Genomic DNA, 19,787 nt, shown 5'->3' with positions numbered 1-19,787 from the left:
CTAAAGCATAAGCATCATGGTTTAAAAAAGAAAAATTAGTCACTGTGCCTTTTTGATGTACAGTTTAAAATAATATTACTTAAATATCATTTCACACGCGTGAAATCTTGTTTTTAAGTTATTATTTACATAAAATAATACATAGGTACGTGAAAACTTTTTCGCCCAAAAAGATGGTTTTGGCATACCGTTAATGATCTGAGGAAAGCTGAATCGTTCCTTAATTTAGTTTTGTGACTGTCAACTATCAACTTTTTTTAATGCATGTTTCTGATATCACCCAGTGGCAACTCATATCTTAGCTATTTACACGCACACACAGCAAAAAATAATAAATAAATAAATAAGCAAATAATAACAAATGCTCTCTCAATCGAATATATATCAGCAACATTGGTCACTGTCACTGATAATTGCTGGCCCTATAGGGCAGGGATAAGAAATTTATAATTTGTGTTGCTATTATTTTTTTTTTTTTTTTTGTGGTGATTTTATACGTTTGTTGCTTTTTTTATGGAAATTCATTTAATAACGACACTTAAATGTTTTTGTTCTCGGTCAAGAACATGATTACATGATTATATTTTTGTGATGATATAGTATTTTTTTTAATAGATAAACCTTAAGTAAAGTAACATAAATATTGTTTGAATTATTTTTTAATTACAATTAAAATTTTATTCAAATAATTTGTATAATAAATATCAACAACATATTAGAGTTAAATATCAATACATATTATTGGGATTAAATTTCAATTCTGATTGACATAAACAATAAGATTTATCCATTTTAATACTTCAACCCTTCTTTTTTGTGGTCAACTAATATTACTCAAATTTTTTAAATTTTTGTCAAGTAATATTCTCAATTTCAAATAGTACTATTTTACAACTTGACAAAATTTCGGGCCCAGTATCGTAATGCCCTAAATTAAGGATCGCTATCTAGTTTTATTTTATTCATTATAAGCCCAATAAGCCAGCCACATTTGAGGCTGTAAAGCTATCTCGAAGTCGTTTCTTTATCGTTTGTTCCACTATTTAGTGAATTTTATGCAGGCCCAAAAAAAGATTATTGGGCTAGTTTGATCCAATCAAGATCCTTTCAAGTTGTAACCCTAGGATGATTGGAAAAAAGTAGCAACCCTACGCTTTGTGAAGGTCTTCTTTTGATGGTGCACAAAAAAAAAAAAAAGAAAAAAAAGAAAAAGAGAGTAATAGTTAAGAAAATAAATTTATAAAAAATATTAAAATTATGAGGATACGTGTTAGCAGTATTTAATTTAGTTTTTAAAGTTTTTAACTAATATCGTAGAAATGCTTGTAAGTAATTTTTAGTTTTTGGTAATTAAGTATATTTTAGTTTAAAGTTTATTTTTTCATCTATTAATTATTATATAAAGAAAATAATGTTTCTCTAATGTTTTTAAATTAAAAAATATATTGAAAATTTTCATGAAGTATAAAATAATGTTAGTAAAGACTAAAGAGTATTTTTGTTCGATATTAATAATTTTAAAATGTAGTTTGTCTTGTAAAAATTGTTAATTGCGTTGCTACAGTTTTTTTCTTTTGGTATTTGGTCAACATATTGTTACAGGTTTTTAATTTTTTGGCAACAATTGATACAGGTTTTAATGTCTTTTGGGCCAAGAGACTTGTTAAAGGGTCTATTAGCATCGGCTCCGTTCTTTTAGTTTGGGCTTGTAACCCTTTTTGCTGGCCCTGAAACAGACACGAAACTAGTTCAAGTTTTGGCAAAGAATGACCAAAAAAGAAATAGTATCCGCAAAGTAACGAACATGTGAAGTTTTGTTTTTCTTACTATGTACAAATAATCTTGGCTAATTTTTCAAATTAAATTATGTAAATATTTTTAAATTAGATATTTATTAGCAAAACTGATTACTGCATAATAAAATATTTACATGCCGACGTTAAATTGAAAGCCTTGATATCAGTGATATAACACAATTTGCTATCCGTTTTGTCCAATTCATTCTTTAAAGTAGTTTCTAAAAGACACCTTAGCGATATACAAATCTAATTAATATCATTTAAAAAGTTAAAAATAAATTTTATTATATATATATATGTATGTATGATAAAAAAAAACTTTTATTTTTGGGAGAAAGATGATATTATATTTTAGTCTTTTTTTTTTTTTTACAATACACGATTTTATTGTTATTCAACAAATTTATCTTGTATTTCAAAAGCTTTTAAATTAATAATGATTTAATAATAAATTTTATGTGTTTTTAAAATCCTAACTCTTTTTCATTGGCTAAGGATCTATTTGATATTTTTAGTTTTATCTTTTAATCTATATTTTTTAGTATTTAGATGAATCTACTGTGGTTGCATTCATTATAATTAGATTCAGTTTACTCCAATCGAATCCAATCACCAAATCAATCAACAAAAAGAGGACATGACTAAAATTTAACGGAGAAGACGGGATTTGGATCTCTATCCAGCTAGCACCGCAATTTAAGCTACGTTTTGTCTTTTCACCTCTAAATCTACTGCTCAGGCACACAAGTTGATTAGATGTTCTAAGGTTTTGTTTTGTTTGTATCATCTTTTCTTTGAACAAATATATATACTTTTGTTTTGGAAACAATTTTTTTAGGAATATTTGTCTTTTTAAGATAGCATATAAAAAGTACATTTTTTATTATTTTTAAAAGTTACTATGAATAGCTAGCTTCTGTAAATCATGACAACCTCTTAAAACAAAGTACTTTTTCTACCGATGCCCAAATAAAAATAAATCTATACTTTGCATTAAATCTCTAAAAATATATATCAGTTTCTTACATAATTTTAAAATAACCTTTACAAAAGCTTAAACAAACAGATATTAAACTTTAATGAAGTATAAAAAATGGGTTTTATTTAGAGTGAATTATTAAATAATAATTAGGAGTAAGCATTATGCATGTAAAACATGCATTCATTCTTACTTTACATTAAATCTTCAAAATTATTTTAAATGCATTGTAAACTAAATCTTAATTTGTAAATATTTTAATCAAACATACTTTCATCATTTGCAGATATGATGCTGACATTTCAATAACGCACAGCGAGATATAATTATTTTACCTGATATTTATACTTAATAAAACCGGTTTACTAATTCATACTTATCTTGTTTCATTCTAAGTATAAATTGGTTATACTCGAGTAAGACCAAAGAATTAAAAAAAAAAAACTACACTCTAACCATAGTAAATTCATACATTATTATATACATCCATTTTTTATTAATTTTTTTAATCACATCATACATTTTTTCTGTTTTCCCTCTACTCATTTGAGGGATGTCAAATTACCATTCTTGTAGAAACATAAATGAAAAATAGCAGTAAAAATTGAACATACAAATAAAAGTTCAACACTTACCTATGGTAACATTTGCTTTTCATTTACCTCTGTGTCTCTCTTTTCTTTCTTTCCATCTTCATCTAAAAATGTTACTGTGTAGTGTCTGGTTCAAAATGTGTGAAGATAACTTTTCCCATGAAAAAGATGACGTGCCATGTAGAATAGTAACTAGTAGTAACTTTTTTCCCATTGCTTCCCTTTTCTTTTAGTTCTCTCTTACTTGTCGAGTTACTCTTATGGGTAGGGGATAAACTGATTATATAGAACAGATAGCATTGCTTTTGGAACAAACTTATTTGCATCATTGATGACTCTAGGTTAAGTAGGTAACGGTATCTGCCATGGATAAGTGAGGTCCCACGCAAGTGTAATAAAAAGAAAAAGGAAGGGAAAGGCTAGCGGAAGAAGACGAAGGAGAAAAAGAATTAGAAGATAAAAATGATAGATAGGAAAGAAAGACAAAGAAAGCAAATCTAAGGGTCCTTTGCTTCTTGCCACCCATATAGTTCCAAAGGATCAATGGTGCAGGTTTGGCCAGTTCTGCTTAAAGCACTGTTCAAAGACAAAGTTCACAGAGAGAGGCGTTTCATTTCACTCCATTCCACCAGACATGCATGAATTTTTGAGCCCCTCTTCTTGGTCCATTCGTAGCAGCGACCTGCAAATTTAACCCACACTTCTCTTACTTCTTTTCCTTCAACTCTCACTACGTTTCCTGTCACGTTAATATAATACTATAAAACTACATATTGACATGTCTCATTTAATAATAGAAAAAGAAAATAAAAAAATTGTTGGCACTCACTTTTTGAGTGTTAAATGATGCGAAGAAAGGGATAGGAAAAAAATGATATGAAGCTATACGTAATCAAAAAGAAAAAGAAGAGAGAAAAAGAGACAAAATAAAAAAAATGTAAAATATAATAATTCATAAAAAATTGTTTGATGAACAGTATATAAATATATATAAATAATTGTTCATATTTGAGATATATTTTAAAGATATATGCATGTATAAAATATAACATACAATGTTATATTTAGTTTTAACTTTTGTTATTTTTAAAACTGCAATTGAATAATTTAAATTTTAGACATAGTTGATACATAACGTAATATTAGGGTCTTTATAATCATCTCGTCTAGAGTACTATGTGTTCAAAATGTTTTATTTATTTAAATATTTAAAAATTAATATTATATATGATATTACACATAATTATTTTTATTATATATTTTTTTAAAAATTACTCAAAATTAAAAAAAATTGGTCACATAACATTTCCTTTTTCAATATAAATAAATAAATTTGAATGCAAAATAAGTGAACCTATGTCCAAAGATCCTTTACAAGACTTATTATTGATAATAATAAAAATAAAACTTTCGAAATTGTTGGTAGGTAGTAATATCTTTTTTGAGACCCCATTACACCGACATTTTTGGAATTAGGGCAACCATTTTGCTGCTGCCTACGTCCCAAGACTAGCTGACGACACAGACACGGAGAGAGCTTTTGTCTGAATAGGTCTCTGCTGGTCGTGTTGCTTTATTCGTCCTTGAAAGGCAACATTGGTCCTTACAAAAGTTATCATATGCTTTTTCTTTTCCAAAAGATAATTTCGTTTATTCTCAGTGGGATTAGAATAATAAAGTTTGTAATTATTAGTGTTGAACATACGAGTTTGATTAACTTCGAAGTACTAGGATAACTCCGAAGTGGCAGAGAGAAATAGAAAAAGATTGAGAAATTACCATAATACGTAGAAAAATGTCACACTTATTTTGACCAATCTTTGCCTTTTCCTTTTGATTTTCAAGTGCGTAATATAATATGAATTGAAACGATTTTTCACATTCATTATCAGTGTATGTATATTGCATCATTCTGCTCAACAAGTTCTAGAATACTCGCACTCACACCCACTTCGGTTTGGTCGAATTGCATGGTTTTGAGTGGAATTTTGGCGTCTTCTCCAAGATTGGTTGCATCTCACTTCACTTTCAACCTCAAACCCAAACAAATACGCACGTCCAAGATTATGAATCTTATTTTGATAATTACAACATTGTAAAGTAGTCTTGGCTGTTGGCTGATGTCAAATGTATATCTTCATTTCTCTCTCTCTCTCTTTTCATTCACACTCATTGATGAAATTGTGTAGGTGATTACTGTTGGCTGAAAATTTGAAACACAAGAAAGAAAGTTCCCAATATGAATCTGCTGACAATGATCAAGCTTCCTTGGAATTCTGATTTTGGAACACTTTTGAAGCAAAGAGCAATGTACATTAAATGAGTATCGCACTCAAGTTTCCGAGAATTTCTCAAACAAAAGAGCTACGGACATTGAGTGCTTGCAAAACCTAATAGCAACTTCTAGCAAATACTTGCCGAAGTTCCCGAAAGATCTACATGGAAGACAAAAGAAAAGAGAAGAAAAAGAAAGGAAAAGAAGAAAAGACTGACTTACCATAATATGGAGACCAGTCATATCTGAAGCCGTATGGGATATCTATATATGCGAAAACCAATGTCTTTGCATTAATAGTGTTTCTGAAATTAAGATAATATAAACTTGCGTAGAGAAGAGAGGGTCCAAGATACAAGAAAAGTGATCAAGCTTGAAATTTCTAACGAACTTATGTCCCTAACACTGCCTCGATAAATGTTAATGTGAAGTGACGCCTTCTTTAACACTGTATACCAGTATCGCTTTTCTTCTTTCCTGATAACTTTGCTTTCGTGTTAGCTGATCGCCATATATACGTGGATGAAAACTGGTACACGAGTGTGAGCTACCAAGCGTGATGAAGCAGGTAAGTGTGAGAAAAAAATTGTACCCAAATGATATCGCAATGTTGGATAGCAAATTCCCATAACAATACATGCACACATTAATATACAAAGAAAGCCAATAGTACACAACAAACTTGACTCGATGCAAAAACATAAACAAAACCAATGACAAGAAAATATACAATTGAAGAAGACTAAATTCTACCAGCCTGATGTAATTTCTGTTAACACCAAGCACTTTCGCCACGTGAAGACAGTGGAGTGATCAAGGTGTTCAGTGTGGAACACCCAATTCATTTGAAAATTTCTCTTATACATCAAAGATGCATGGTGCCATGCTGTTGAAAAATGATAATCGCAGCAGAGTTACAACGGATCGATGATGCGAATTTTGACCGTACGAATGGTCAAAGTTACAAGAGATGACTAGCTGAAGATGATGCAAGACCAGATAAATCGGTCCATGAATAGTAATGGTTGTTATTCTCTGAAACACAGAGTGGAGATCTTGACAAATTTAAACCTCCGTTATATTCCAATTTAACCGGTGTTGGAAGCTGAGTAACCCTAGAAGTTGCAGCAATATCTCCAACCAAACTTTCAACACTTTCACTTTGAAATGGGTAGGAAACAGCTGAAGCTGACTCAAAAGCATTCAAGAAAGGAAATTGCTGAAACCGCCACTGATCCATCCCTCCTCCTCCTATAGTAGCACTTGTACTATGACCACCAATTTGAAACCCCATATGAGTACCAGACTGTGCTTGAATCTCACGCAAGCTCATGCCTGTGTTCCCTACACCATAGCGGCTCATGTTCTGAAGAGAAGTCATGAAAGGTTGTGGGAACCTTCCAATTATCTCAGGGATTGCACTTGCGGTATTGGAAAGGGACGGTTTCTCAGTAGAAACGGGAGATTTAGAACGACTCCTTTTGTTCTTCTTGTTCCTGCGGCATCCTCCACCAACAGGAACATTCCTAAGAGCCCCTCCTCTTGTCCAATAACGCCTACATGTCTTGCAAAAGTGCCGTGGCTGAGAGAGGCTATAATTGTTGAAGTAGCAAAACTTTGTGTTGGTCGATTCACAACGAGGACACTTCAGAACTCCCTCCTGCGGCTGTATCTTGGCCCGATCCACTATCGATCCGGGCCTGATTGGGCCTGCATCAACCCCCACATGAGGAACCTGTGGCTGTTGGGGAAGCGGTGGAAGCAGCTGAGGACTGTTGTTGCTTCCATTTGCTTGATGTTGATCTGGTTGCTGCACAACACAAGCAAAAAATAAATAAATGGTTGAGTTGTAATAAAAATAAATCTGGTATATTCAAGAAGATGTTATACAAGGAATAGGAATAATTAGTTATTATCCTTTGTGATTTGCTGTTTTTTTTAGGGTTCAGAAACTGTGGCTGAAATTTGAGGGAAACCTTACTTGCTGCCAATTGGGAGGATCTAAATAGATTGGAATAGAAGAGAAAACCATGGTGCTTCAATCCTTTTTTGTCTTTTTTTTTTTTTTCTTTTATAAAGTTTGATGGCTCTTTAGGGAGATGGTGGAGAATCGCACTAGGGGGAATACCAGAGGCAGGAAAGTAAAGGAAAAAAGAGGAGGAGGGAGGGAAGAGAGGAAAGCAAGAAGAGGCTTTATTTTGTTTGCTTTGCGCTTATTCTCTCATTCTCATCTCTTTTTGTTTTATTATATTTTTAGGGTTTTAAGTGGACGAAGTATCTTAACCTATAAGCTTCTTTTTGACGCGTTGTTCTGATAATTTGTTCATCAGAAGGGATAGTGGCTCCCATGCATGCAAGACGACACCGTATATTACATTTGTGGCAAAATTAATTATCATTCTATTCGATTGATAATCAACCAATTTAAACTTAACCACGGTCCACGGAGACAGATTGACATATTCAGAGTATTAATTATTGATTGGATTTTGCTATTTGCTATTAATTTTTACTTAAAAAATCACATTAGTTTGTGTTGTATTAAGTTGTGAGAAATATGAATACCACATTTTTTTATTAGTAGTAGTAAAAGTTTATTAAGAATTATAAAAATGTGTTTGTTTTATTTTAAAATTATTAAATTTCATTCATAAATTTAAATTAATAGAAAAAAGATTAAAATATGGTTATTAGTAAATAATATAATTATAATTATTAAGCTTCGGATGGTTTACATGAGGAAAAATTATAAAGAAATTATTCAATAACATAAGAGTATTCATAATAAAGTACAAAGTAGTTTTGATATTTATTGAGTATGCAATTATATCAAAGTCTATGGCATCTACGTGAGAATATAAAATAGAAAAAAGGTTAAATGGTGGCTTGGCTCATTTAACAGGTAGGCTGGCAAATCTCAGATGCACTTGAACACATTACAAACGCCAATCTCTCTTTATTCCTTGGAATAGAGAAGTTTCCATCGGTTTTCTTCCCTCTCAATTTTCTATAAATGTTTCCATGTTTTTCAATACATATAATGTGGAGGACTGGCCATAACTCATCCAAGTTAAGTCCAATTTTAATTTTTCATTGACATAAAGCATACATCCAAGGTTATTAAAAAAAAAATTCCCTCAGGGAAGCCAAAAATAGATGAAATAATATAAAGCAGTTTTCAGTCTTATGCTAATAAATTGTAATATAATAGACAAAAAGTTAAGAAGATGTCCACATTCATAAAACATATCATTTCCCCCCTCCCCTAAATCTGGCACTGCTTTTTCCTATTTGACGACAATAAAACTTTACATATTAAAGTTTTTTTGCAACTTAGCCAATTAGGTACGTACTGCAGCAGTACTCCAACACTGCAAGCTAAGTTATATGAAAATGCCAGGAATAAAGGTTTCAACTTAACATAGAATCAGCATTCCTTATTACTGAAATAACGAAATTGATAATACGATGCTTTGCATTTGGGGTCTGAGTCTGAGCATGTCACTTTACAAAAAAACATATTTTTTTCTTACAGAACCACATTTTAAGAACTAAGCAACAAATATAATTTTGACGATAAAATTGGATAAAGTTAGTATATTACACCGTGATGTCACTACGGTTGGTGCGGTGCCCAAAAAGGATCTAACCACAACTTTAAGCCACTAGTTTACCGGGGCCGAGTTTTAAAAAAGTAAAGCAATTAAAGACTAGCTGGCGCCAATTATTTTTAATATAAAACATGCAATATATTCGATCAAACTTTTTATTTTTTCATCCTCGTTTTTGTTCTGAATTAATTACTATACTTTTCTTTAATTATTGTTCCTCAAACTGTAATCTTTTCAAAACGTAGTTCAAATATCAAATCCTTGTATCACTGATTGACTCAGTCGGTGCGTTTGGTTATGAAAGTAAAATGACAAGTGAGAAATTGTTTTGTATATGTCTATTTTAGGAAGAGATCGATCTGTTATGTTTAAATACGACAAATGTTTTGACTTTGCGATTGTTTACGCATGATTATTGATTAACAAAATTTTGGTGCTTTATGACATCGTTTATATCAGGCTTAAATTAAATGAGATTTATTTATTAATTAAATAAGTTAGACATTTTTAAAGATTTATTTTAATTTAAAAATTAGGCTTAAACTCGTTTTAAAATATTTTAAATATAATGGATCAATTTAGTATTGAATATTTGTTAATTAATTTACAAATCTTAATCTATATATAAATACAAGTTCATTAATCTATTCAAGATCATGTTTATAACCTCATTAATAAGTTTTGTTATAGAATATTTTTAAATAGACATTTTAGCTAAATTAGGCTTTATCAAGATCGAGCTTATAAAAACTTGTATCAAGAAAATAAATTAGTCTCGGGCTTTGATTTATGAAATAGGCTAGACTCAAGTCTTATAACTTTAGCTTAATTTACTCATAACATATTTTCATCACATTATTTTAAATTTAAAAAAAAAACTTTGAAGAATTAATTATACGAAAAATGGTGTAATTATTATATTTTTTACTTTTGTCACTACTGTTGAATAGTTGATTCGTGCGGAATAGTCATATGTAATAATAAAGTTGTTATCTTAATTGTTACGAACTCATGATCTTAGAAATGATATATTGTAGCCTACCTCTTGTCATTAAGTGGATATCTTAGTCCTATTTTGGTTCTGATCATTTTAAACTTAAAAAAAGTTGTCGAACAAATATTATTTTGATTATAAATATTTAAGAAAACAGAATAGTCATACTACGCACTGAAGTGTTCATGGTTATTTAGATAATAGAAAAAGGTGGAATGAAAAAAATTGATATTTTGACGTAGAAAACAAGTGAAAATGGGCGAAAGTGCACCACTGTGAAGATATAGACTATAATAGTGTGAGAGAGGGGCAATTGGCAAAGGTGTTAAGGTGGGTTCCCCCGGCCGTTGTGCATGGAAGTGGGAATGGTGGGGACAAAGTTTGGCGTGTTATGTATCATGGCATAAATATAAGAAAAATATTAACATTATTTTCAATTTACTAATTTAAAATTTTTAAAAATATATATTAAAAAATGTAACACATATTTTTTATATTTTAATAAAAAATTATTTATTTTCAATATTTTAAATGTTATTTTTTTTGTATGTTTAAATAATATATAATTATTAAAAATCAATTATTTGATAAAATTTTCAAATATACTTTTTCTTTTTGTATTACTCAATTAATATAAAGATTTTATTTAACATGTTTGATAAAATAGAACAACTAACATTGTCTTGAGTTTTTATATAAATAATTTTTATTTTCTCTAAATAGATAAATAAATAAAAAAACATATGTAACATACTATCCACCCATGCACCGGATCAACATCAATCATTTTGCCATGAGATGCTCTTCGTCGGGAATCGATACTGCCACGTCGACTTTTGCGGGACCCGTTACATTACTTTGCTTCAACTTAATTTATGGACTCTCTAAAATGCAAATTGGAAATGCCAAATCATCTCCACTACGCCAAATTACCTACACAGTTCACTTCTTCCCGTTCTTCTTAGCCATTTCTTGTCTCTCTTTCCTTTCTTTTAAGTAGAAATCTTACAAAAGTTTATAGTTTAGTCTTTTTAAAATTTAATTCAGTTTAATTTATTTAATTAACAAGTTTAATTTAAATTTTTTAAAAAGTTTACTTAATTAAATAGATTAAATTTGAGCTTAAAATAAATTATTTAAAATTTATAATAATATATTAAATAGTTTTATATAAAAATAATAATAATAATATATTAAATCATTTAAATTTTAAAAAAATCTTAAATTAAAAATTATAATTTTTTTTGTTAGAATTAAAGAAAATCTCTACTACATATTTTTTTAATAGTTTATTTAGATATAAGTTTTATATATTTTAAAAAGACATATATATTTAAATAATTTAAATTGAATAATCTATTTACAAGTAAATTTAATAACGTATTGAATGTTTTAATAGGTTGTTAAAAAAAATAAGCTAAATTTAAAATTTAAAATTATCAAATAGATCATACCTATTTATATAAAGTCTAATCTATTTGTTATTGAAATGAGTCAGTGAAAAAAAAAAACGCATTGACAAACTAAAAGTAAAAAATAAATCCGCACAAGCCCTCTATGATGAAATAAGGTAGAGAAAAAGCATATCTCACGTAGTCCTTTCATTCATTCGCATAGTTTACATTAAATTATATAGCATATATAATTCCTCCGCATTACATGTGTGTGGCTAAATTTACGTTTCGCTCTACATATGTATGAGAGCGTATTTTTATAATCATGCATTTCCTTGACTGTGGATTGGCATTATAATTTATGTTAGCTTGTAGGAAAATTATCATTCGCCACACTTCAAAATAAATATATATTCTCAGCGGTTAATTCGGCTATTCAACCAAGATGACAATTCTTTTCTTATACGTAAGAAAAATGTATTTATATATGTATATATAAAGAAAATTCCAACATATATATACAATTGAATGTATATTTTTGAGATGGAAAACTCTCGAAGTCATTTTTATATAGTTTATGCTAAAATAAAGGGAAATGTAGAAAAAAGAAGGGGAAAAATTAGCTTCATTTTTATTTATGAAGTGACCAATCCAGATTTTGTTTGAGACGTAGTTTAACTGAGTGGGATTTGAAGGAGGATAATTAGGATATAAAGGGCATGATGTATGATGCTTTAATTTTGTTCACGTTACTTGATATAAAATAATTGGGTGAGTAACGGTGTTTATTTTAAACGGGTGTTATTGAAACTTTTTTTAACGGTTAAAGGTACAAAATTGGATGTTGGTGGCGTTGGAATCTAATTCCCTTTCTGTTTTGACAGGTTTCTGCTTTTTTGCTCATTTTCATGTGAAAAGCTTACCACTTCATTTTGCGAAGTTATAGTTGGAAAGGGATTAAAATTGCAGCCTTAACCTCGCATTCACTTGTCCTCTCTCTTTCTCTCCGTGTCCTCTGCACACTCTCACACACACTGTTATAGAGAGATAGTGGTACACATACTACACAAAAGCCACCCATGCACGTGCATGAGAAATACAGATCACAAAAGAAGATGATGGTGGGCCCTACCTTGTTTTTCCATTGCATGAATTAACGCATCCCAGACTCCAGGGATCAAGTGGCAACATAAAAAAGCAAAGCTAGTTTTCCCCCACAAACACTCAGAAGAACCGGTACTATCTACTGCTCCCATGCATGTGCCTTACTTTGGGCTTAATGGGCCTCAATCATTCAATTCAATACAGGGGTGATTTTAACTTGTGCCATTTGCTTATTGATTTGATTTTTATCAACCCCCCACAAACAGATATTATTCATATTGCATACATAACTTCTCTCATGTATAATTGCACATGTATATGTCGTTAATTAATTAGACTCCCACATCATCATCACCTTGCTTTGTTTCTCATCTTGACATTCCTGAAAATCCATATCCACTAATTGTAACCATCTCTTCCATGTATGTCCTTTCCTTATCGTCATTTTCAGAAGAAAGGAAGAATCTTAATTAACACCTTGTTCCGATAAATAGTAAAAATAGTAATTAGAAAATTGGAAAGGCTGTATTTATTAATATTAGCTTCTACATCTTTAAAACATGGTTCTTGATGGCCAAAAAATAATAATAATCATATATAGTACAGCACCATCTGCAGTATTTGAGTAATGGGAAGAAACTCCATTGGAGTATGAAAGCAGATATGAAAATGAAACTATAGGTTATGCACAAGCTGCTATCTTGAATACATTGAGCTTCCATATCACACTGATTTTTCCATGTCACAAAAGTCTCCTTATTTAAGGGAAGTACACAACCGTCCCTACCAATACATAGTAAATGTTTTTATCGGGTTTTTCTTTTTATTCGCGGATAAAAAATTTATTCTGCAAGAAGTGTTCAACTAATTACAAACACACTCTTTATTATGTTATCTTAAATGTTTTTAATGTTCTATTTTTTTGAAAAAAATGTGTTAAGGATAGTAGTTGGTGTTCTTTTTCTTTTTACTTGGTAAGTATTTCATTTCGGCCGAATATTAGTATTCAGCTATTAATGACTCGTAATGTTAAGTATGGGCCGGGTACGACCGTATCCTGGAGGCCCAACAGATTCATCCTTTACCCAATGTCTAGCAAGTTCCGTGATCGATTCCCCTGGTCGGCCAAGTTGGATTCCCATAATTTATGACAAGAAGTAATAATTTATTTAAATAACCAAATTTAAATATATTTTTAAAAATTCTGTATTTTTATGGTATTCTAATTTTTTATATTTTATTTTTAAAATTTCGTTGTCTCTTCCATTAATGTAATTTAAAGAAAAATTGACCCGTGACATAAAAATTGATATTAATTTTTAATTAGTTATATTATTATTTAACAATTTTTACAGTCAGAAGTACTAAATTTTTAAAGATAATATTAAAAATTAAAATTTAAAATTAAAATAAATTTAAACTAAATAATAATATAAGAATTGCAAGAAAGGAAAAAAAACAATATAACAACTGAAAAAAAATGGCAAAAGTAAACTTGGGTGTGAGATTTTCAAATTTTACTCAAATTTTAAATATAAAATTTGAATTTATTCGCTGTGCATTGCAGGTGATGAAAATGTTTAGACTGATATTTATAACCATTTTGACACATTATTATTTATTAAAGAAAAATTATAATAAGATAATATACGTAATCTTAGTGCAATGCATTAAATATATAACTTTCCAAAAGTAAAAACAAACTTATGCTTGAAGAATAATTATAAGTATTTATATCTATATATGGGAAGCCTAGTTAACATGCACATTTCACTAAATAGTATGCTTGTATATCTAATCAAGTATACGACATAAGATTGAGATTACCGTCATTTTACATTTATTATTTATTTTAATAACTAATTTCATTAAATGCTTAAATTTAAAAAGGTATCCTAATACTTAATAGCTTTTAGTTTTTTTTAACTAAACATGAACTTTTTAACTGTCAACAAATTTATGAGTTTTTTGTTTTTGTTAAACACAGTCAATAACTTATTTGACTCACTTATAAGTTTGTTTAATTAAGATAGAGATGTTTAATATTAAGTTATACATAAATTAGGATCGAATAAATATAAGTACTAGTCTTTTATAAAATATAGAAAATGAAAAAATGTAAAATATTTAATGGAAAAAAATAGCGTGACTCGTATGTGTATATGAAATCCTTATTCTCAAATATCAATAATTAAATTAAATTTTCAAATTTACACACACATGTAGAGTTAGCAGCTAACATGGATAATGATAATTGTATGAGTTGTGTTCTTCTAGATAGTTTCCTCTCCTCTTTATATGTTCTTATTAAGAGTGATCTGACCGGTGTCTCCTTTTCCCGTATCGTTGTCTAGTCTTTGTTTTGGGTTCTGAAACCCGTTAAATAAATATATACATGAATTGAAACTGATTATGATTATCTTAATGAAATGGAAAAAGAACTGAGAATTGAAGAAATCATTTTAATAATCTGTTCGTCTACATCATATGTCAATACCTAATATCCTTATCTTCAAGATTGGAACTTGTGAGGTAGGAAAATGATAAAAAGAAACAATTAAATAAATAGTTAAATTTTTGTTAAAGAAAAATCCATAATGATTTTTGTTGCTGGGTTGTAACATTTATTATTCATGGAAGCCCAATGACCAATTTGAATTCTAGAGAATTAAATAGAGTGGACCCAACGAATAGACTCATACCCAGGACCACGCCACTGGATGTACCTGGTTTCACATGGAACTGAGCTGAATTTCCAATTTTCCAGCTATTATAGAATGAGGCATTGTTATTCTCGAATTAAAAGCCACCATGTTTTCTTTCTATTAAATTATTCAAATTCTGAACGTTATGCACTCACATAGCAAAGTGCAACTAATACATATATGTATATTTTTTTACTTGTAGGTTGCAACCCGCTAGTTTGGCAAATTTGCGTTTTAAATTTTAAAGGAGGAGCTGGTGCTTTGTGGGTGAGACTTTGAGGAAACTTTCGGCCGAATCGCGTGACAACAGCGACATCACTTGTTGTTTAGGTAAAAGTTGATAGACACCATAACCTATTCGCGACACACACCGTTTTCAACTTCGTCATTTCATGTTTGATTAAGACAGCCTCGCGGAGTTCCTATTAAATGTATCTACAATCTATTCAATATTGTTGCACAACTTGCCCTCCAACATACACTAATTTGAATACTTTCGCAGGAAAGTTACCATACAATATTTACTATTTTATAGATTTGATGTGATGATATTGAATAATTTGAATTCTCACTCTTTTCAATAAGATTGATAAGTGATTTGTGAAATAACAATAAATATTAAGGACAATATTAAACTACTAGCATCTTCCTTACTTTTATTTATTCTAAAATGCAGTGTAAGTGTGTATGTAAAGAGGACGGGAGAAAAACACTAGCACTTTTTCAAGCAAAATATTGTTTTATTTTTTTGGGTGATGAGAGTAGAAAAAGGTGGAATTCTTAACTCGAAGCTTTTGTGCAAAATTCAATAACACTGCAAGTTATTCTAAATTCATTATCTGTACACCACTTTGCTAACTGCGTTAGAATGAAGCATTGACTTTTAAAATCAACATGTGAAATCGATCTGCCTGCGAACTTTCTCATGTTTTTCCTTAACCCTTAGAATTTAGGAACCACTGATCTAATTGGTAGCTAATTTAATTTTGATTTGAATTAAGCAACAGATATTAAAAACAAAAACAAAAACAAAAACAAATCAAAAGACACAGCTAGGCGCATACGACTGGCCTGGGTATAAATGATAACAAAGTAAAATACTAGTACCGGAAATGATTGTGGAAATTTCTAAATAGAAAACAAAACATCATTGAGACCCCAAAAATTAAGATATTGGTAGCAAACAAGCATCATTCACATGATTGATTCACAGGTTAAAGCCACAGCAAACATGGGGAATGGACAAAAACACACTACCCCACTAAGTCCTTTGCTCGATTACCAGCATCTTAACAACCATTTTGAAGCGCATGTCAGTTTGCATTCTATTTGTTGGCATGCCAAGCGCAAATTTGCATCAATCATATTGACCACAGAAATCATTTCAAGGCACACAAAATAAAGGGTATCAATTACCAATTACTTTGTAAAACAATAAAAATTAGCACAGGAGTGATTTAGAAAAATTAATTTAACATACTATGGGGAGAAAAAGAAAAAAGAAAAAATAACCAAAGCCTAGTTGTATGAAACTAATGCACCAAGGATGCATTATCAAGTGGTCTGAATGTTGGTGGAGAAGATGGCAACGGGAGAACCTGAGATGAACCTGAAGGAAACTGAGGTAGATACTGTTGAAGTTGTTTGCGTTCTGGGTCTTTGTTCTGAATGAGTCTAAGAAAGGACCCTTCAGTAAAATCTGTGGCCATAGTTTCATTACGGGAATCTTTAGCCCCATTTTCTGGGATAGAACCATGATTCTCTAGTGCTTTTCTCCTAGCTTCTTCAACCAATTTTCTATGCAATTTCTCTTCTGCATCCCTCAAAAACTTGAACTTCGGAGGTGGTGAAGATCTAAACCTGTTGAACTCTAATTCTGCTGATGATTCAAAGAGAGGATTGAATCCTTGATGCTTATAAGAATCAAGAGGGTCCAAAGGACACTTCAAAGGCGAGGAAGCCACAGGCGTAAGAAAAGGGGTATCAATAGCCAACATAATATCACTAAGACTCCTTGTTCTTGAACCTTTTCTGCTTCTATCCCACCTAGATTTACCATCTTCAGACTCCAAATCCTCTTTGGTTTCCTCTTTGATTGGGAAGAGGAATCTTGGTGGACCAGCAAGATTGTGCAGCCTCATTAACTCACACTCCACGCCTTCTTCCCCAAAGGACTTGTGCAGCAAATCCTTTCCCTCACCCGACTCCAAGTCTGCTTCATGACTTGTGGTTTCTGGGTCTTTACTCAAACTCCCTGCAATATTTGTAGCATGCATGTTAAAGGGTGTCTTCAAACACCCCCAATGAAACAGCCCCTTTGCATAATTGCCATGATCCATTTCAACATCAACGTGTGTTCTTCTCTTCTTCCACCACAAGAAATAGTAAAGCTGTGCAACCAGAGCCAGCAGAAGACACCCAAACACAAGGCTCAAAACAATACTTAACCCACCGAAAGACATGACCCTTTTGCTAGAGAATTTCACATCTTCATATCAAGCTACTAACTAGTAAGCGATAAAGGAGAAAATTAAAAAGTCCCTAACTTTTCGGTGGTGATTGAAAGCTATCAAATTTTTCGCAGTTATTAAGGAAGAAACTGCTGTCGGACAGACACTAACTAAATATCTATACCACAAGAGGATGGACCATGCACCTTCTGATAAAGGTGTGTCCTTCCATTTATGGAGCTCACGTTATGAAGATATTAATCTATTTTAGCCCCCAAACACACGCTTAGTAGCTCAGTGCAAATTCTTCTAACAAAGGGAAAGACTTACCTTCCAAGTTTATGAGTGATGACATCATAAGTGTCAATTTATCTATCATCAACAACGCGGAATCCCAGAGCCACAAATTAAAAGTTAGAAGAAGTTATGCGAAGACAAAGGGTTGTGAGCATGTAAGGAACAGAATTTAAATTTAACATTTCTGAAAACGGAGCGTTTTGATTATGTAATGTGATAAGGAATGCGATTTCCGGAAAGGGCCGTGTGGGCTGAGTTGGGTGAAGTGTACGATTGGGTATTGGATAGGGATGTCACATGGGATGGGCTTAGAAAAGCGTGTGAGTCACTTGTGAGTTTAAGGTAAACAAATATCAAAACAAAATCTTAGTTATTCACAATGCAAGAATATTAAAAACCATGAGCGTCGAATTCATTGCTCAGAAGTCAGAACCATGACCAGGTAAAATGCCAACAATTATCACTTTCTGTGTGTTCAATTTTTATTTTTATTTTTGTTTTGACATAAGGGCTTTGTTGTGGATGTTGATTAAAAATATAAATTTTAAACTTTTTTATTAAAGATTACAGAAAAGTACTGCGTTAATTATATTTTTGACAGCATTTCTTTACTTGTAATTACATGAGTAATATCTTAAGAAAGTTGAATAATATTTATCTAAAATTAATCTAAATCAAATGATAAATATCTGTTAGATCTCGGCTTCCGTAGTTAAATACTAGTCAAATTAAACAAGAGTAATCTTTAAAAGTATAAAAACTCTTCAATACTTGAAGCATTTAATTGAACACGTTAATTATTCTTATTCGTCATTAGGATCCTTAAAGATGCATCCTTTCCATTTGAAAGTAATTATTAATCTTGATTTTTTTTCCATATTTTTAATTTCAACCTTAAGATTAATTTCAAACATGTATTAATTTTAAAATTTAAATTATAACTTATAAAATTGAAATGAACTTGACACTAATTCAATCACACCATGAGTCTTCTCAAAATCACATGTCGAAATTTCTTTTTACATTTAAACATACCATAAAAAATTGAACTGGGCTAACAATCTACCTTGTAAGCGTACATGTAAATTTATAATTTGTCTGTGTACTAACGTTACGGCACAATGGATCAAGCTAGCAACACTGTTTGAAAAGTAGAAAGTTCCTTTGACAGTTGTCTTGTCAACGTTCCCCACTCTCAAAGTTGAAAATGTTACCACATATCCGTTGCATAACCCTAACCCAAGAGAGCAATATTAGGATTGAGGTATGTGGGCAACAACTTCTTTTGAAAGAAAGTCCCATTTTCTAAAGTAAAATCGTTTGTCAATTATCCCTCGCTTGAAATAAAACAATTTGAAAGGAACATGCTGAGAAGGAGCCTAGGTAGTAGGACCATGATGTGAAAATGTTTAACCATGAAATCAACAGCTTCTCTCTTCTTCATGTTTTTATCTGAAACATCATAGGCAATCAGCCTTTGTGGACAAACAAAAGTTGATGTAACTTAGGCAGAATCAAAGTCATAGGTACATCTATCAACAATCTTGTGACTTCACATACAATTTCAGTTGATAATCACTGACTAT

At 30.8% G+C, this 19,787-nt stretch overlaps 2 protein-coding genes across 2 annotated transcripts; both read right to left on the bottom strand.

Annotated features, from left to right (window-relative positions):
- Nucleotides 1-6,378: 6,378 nt before the first annotated feature.
- LOC113855306 (dof zinc finger protein DOF3.6-like) lies at nt 6,379-10,647 on the bottom strand. The gene is made up of 2 exons (XM_027486892.1): nt 7,628-10,647; nt 6,379-7,456 (listed from the first exon to the last, which is right to left on the bottom strand). Exons 1-2 carry the CDS (start codon nt 7,676-7,678, stop codon nt 6,608-6,610), a joined length of 900 nt encoding a protein of 299 aa, XP_027342693.1. The 5' UTR covers nt 7,679-10,647; the 3' UTR covers nt 6,379-6,607.
- A 5,565-nt stretch (nt 10,648-16,212) lies between these two features.
- LOC113854663 lies at nt 16,213-18,374 on the bottom strand. The gene has a single exon (XM_027485804.1). The coding sequence runs from the start codon at nt 17,914-17,916 to the stop codon at nt 16,987-16,989; it is 930 nt and encodes a 309-aa protein (XP_027341605.1). The 5' UTR covers nt 17,917-18,374; the 3' UTR covers nt 16,213-16,986.
- Between the last annotated feature and the right edge of the window lie 1,413 nt (nt 18,375-19,787).

Source organism: Abrus precatorius, unplaced genomic scaffold (genome assembly GCF_003935025.1).
Source record: "Abrus precatorius isolate BTA unplaced genomic scaffold, Abrus_2018 Scaffold11, whole genome shotgun sequence".
Lineage (NCBI taxonomy): Eukaryota > Viridiplantae > Streptophyta > Magnoliopsida > Fabales > Fabaceae > Abrus > Abrus precatorius.
Note: the sequence above shows the minus strand (reverse complement) of the source record. Positions and strands in the feature narration are given on the sequence as shown.

Excerpts from the sequence above, each read along its gene's own strand:
- LOC113855306 (XM_027486892.1), bottom strand. The coding sequence starts at position 7,678 with ATGGTTTTCTCTTCTATTCCAATCTATTTAGATCCTCCCAATTGGCAG. Across the intron at positions 7,457-7,627 it reads ATCCTCCCAATTGGCAGCAA|CAACCAGATCAACATCAAGC; the intron begins GTAAGGTTTCCC and ends TGTGTTGTGCAG.
- LOC113854663 (XM_027485804.1), bottom strand. The coding sequence starts at position 17,916 with ATGTCTTTCGGTGGGTTAAGTATTGTTTTGAGCCTTGTGTTTGGGTGT.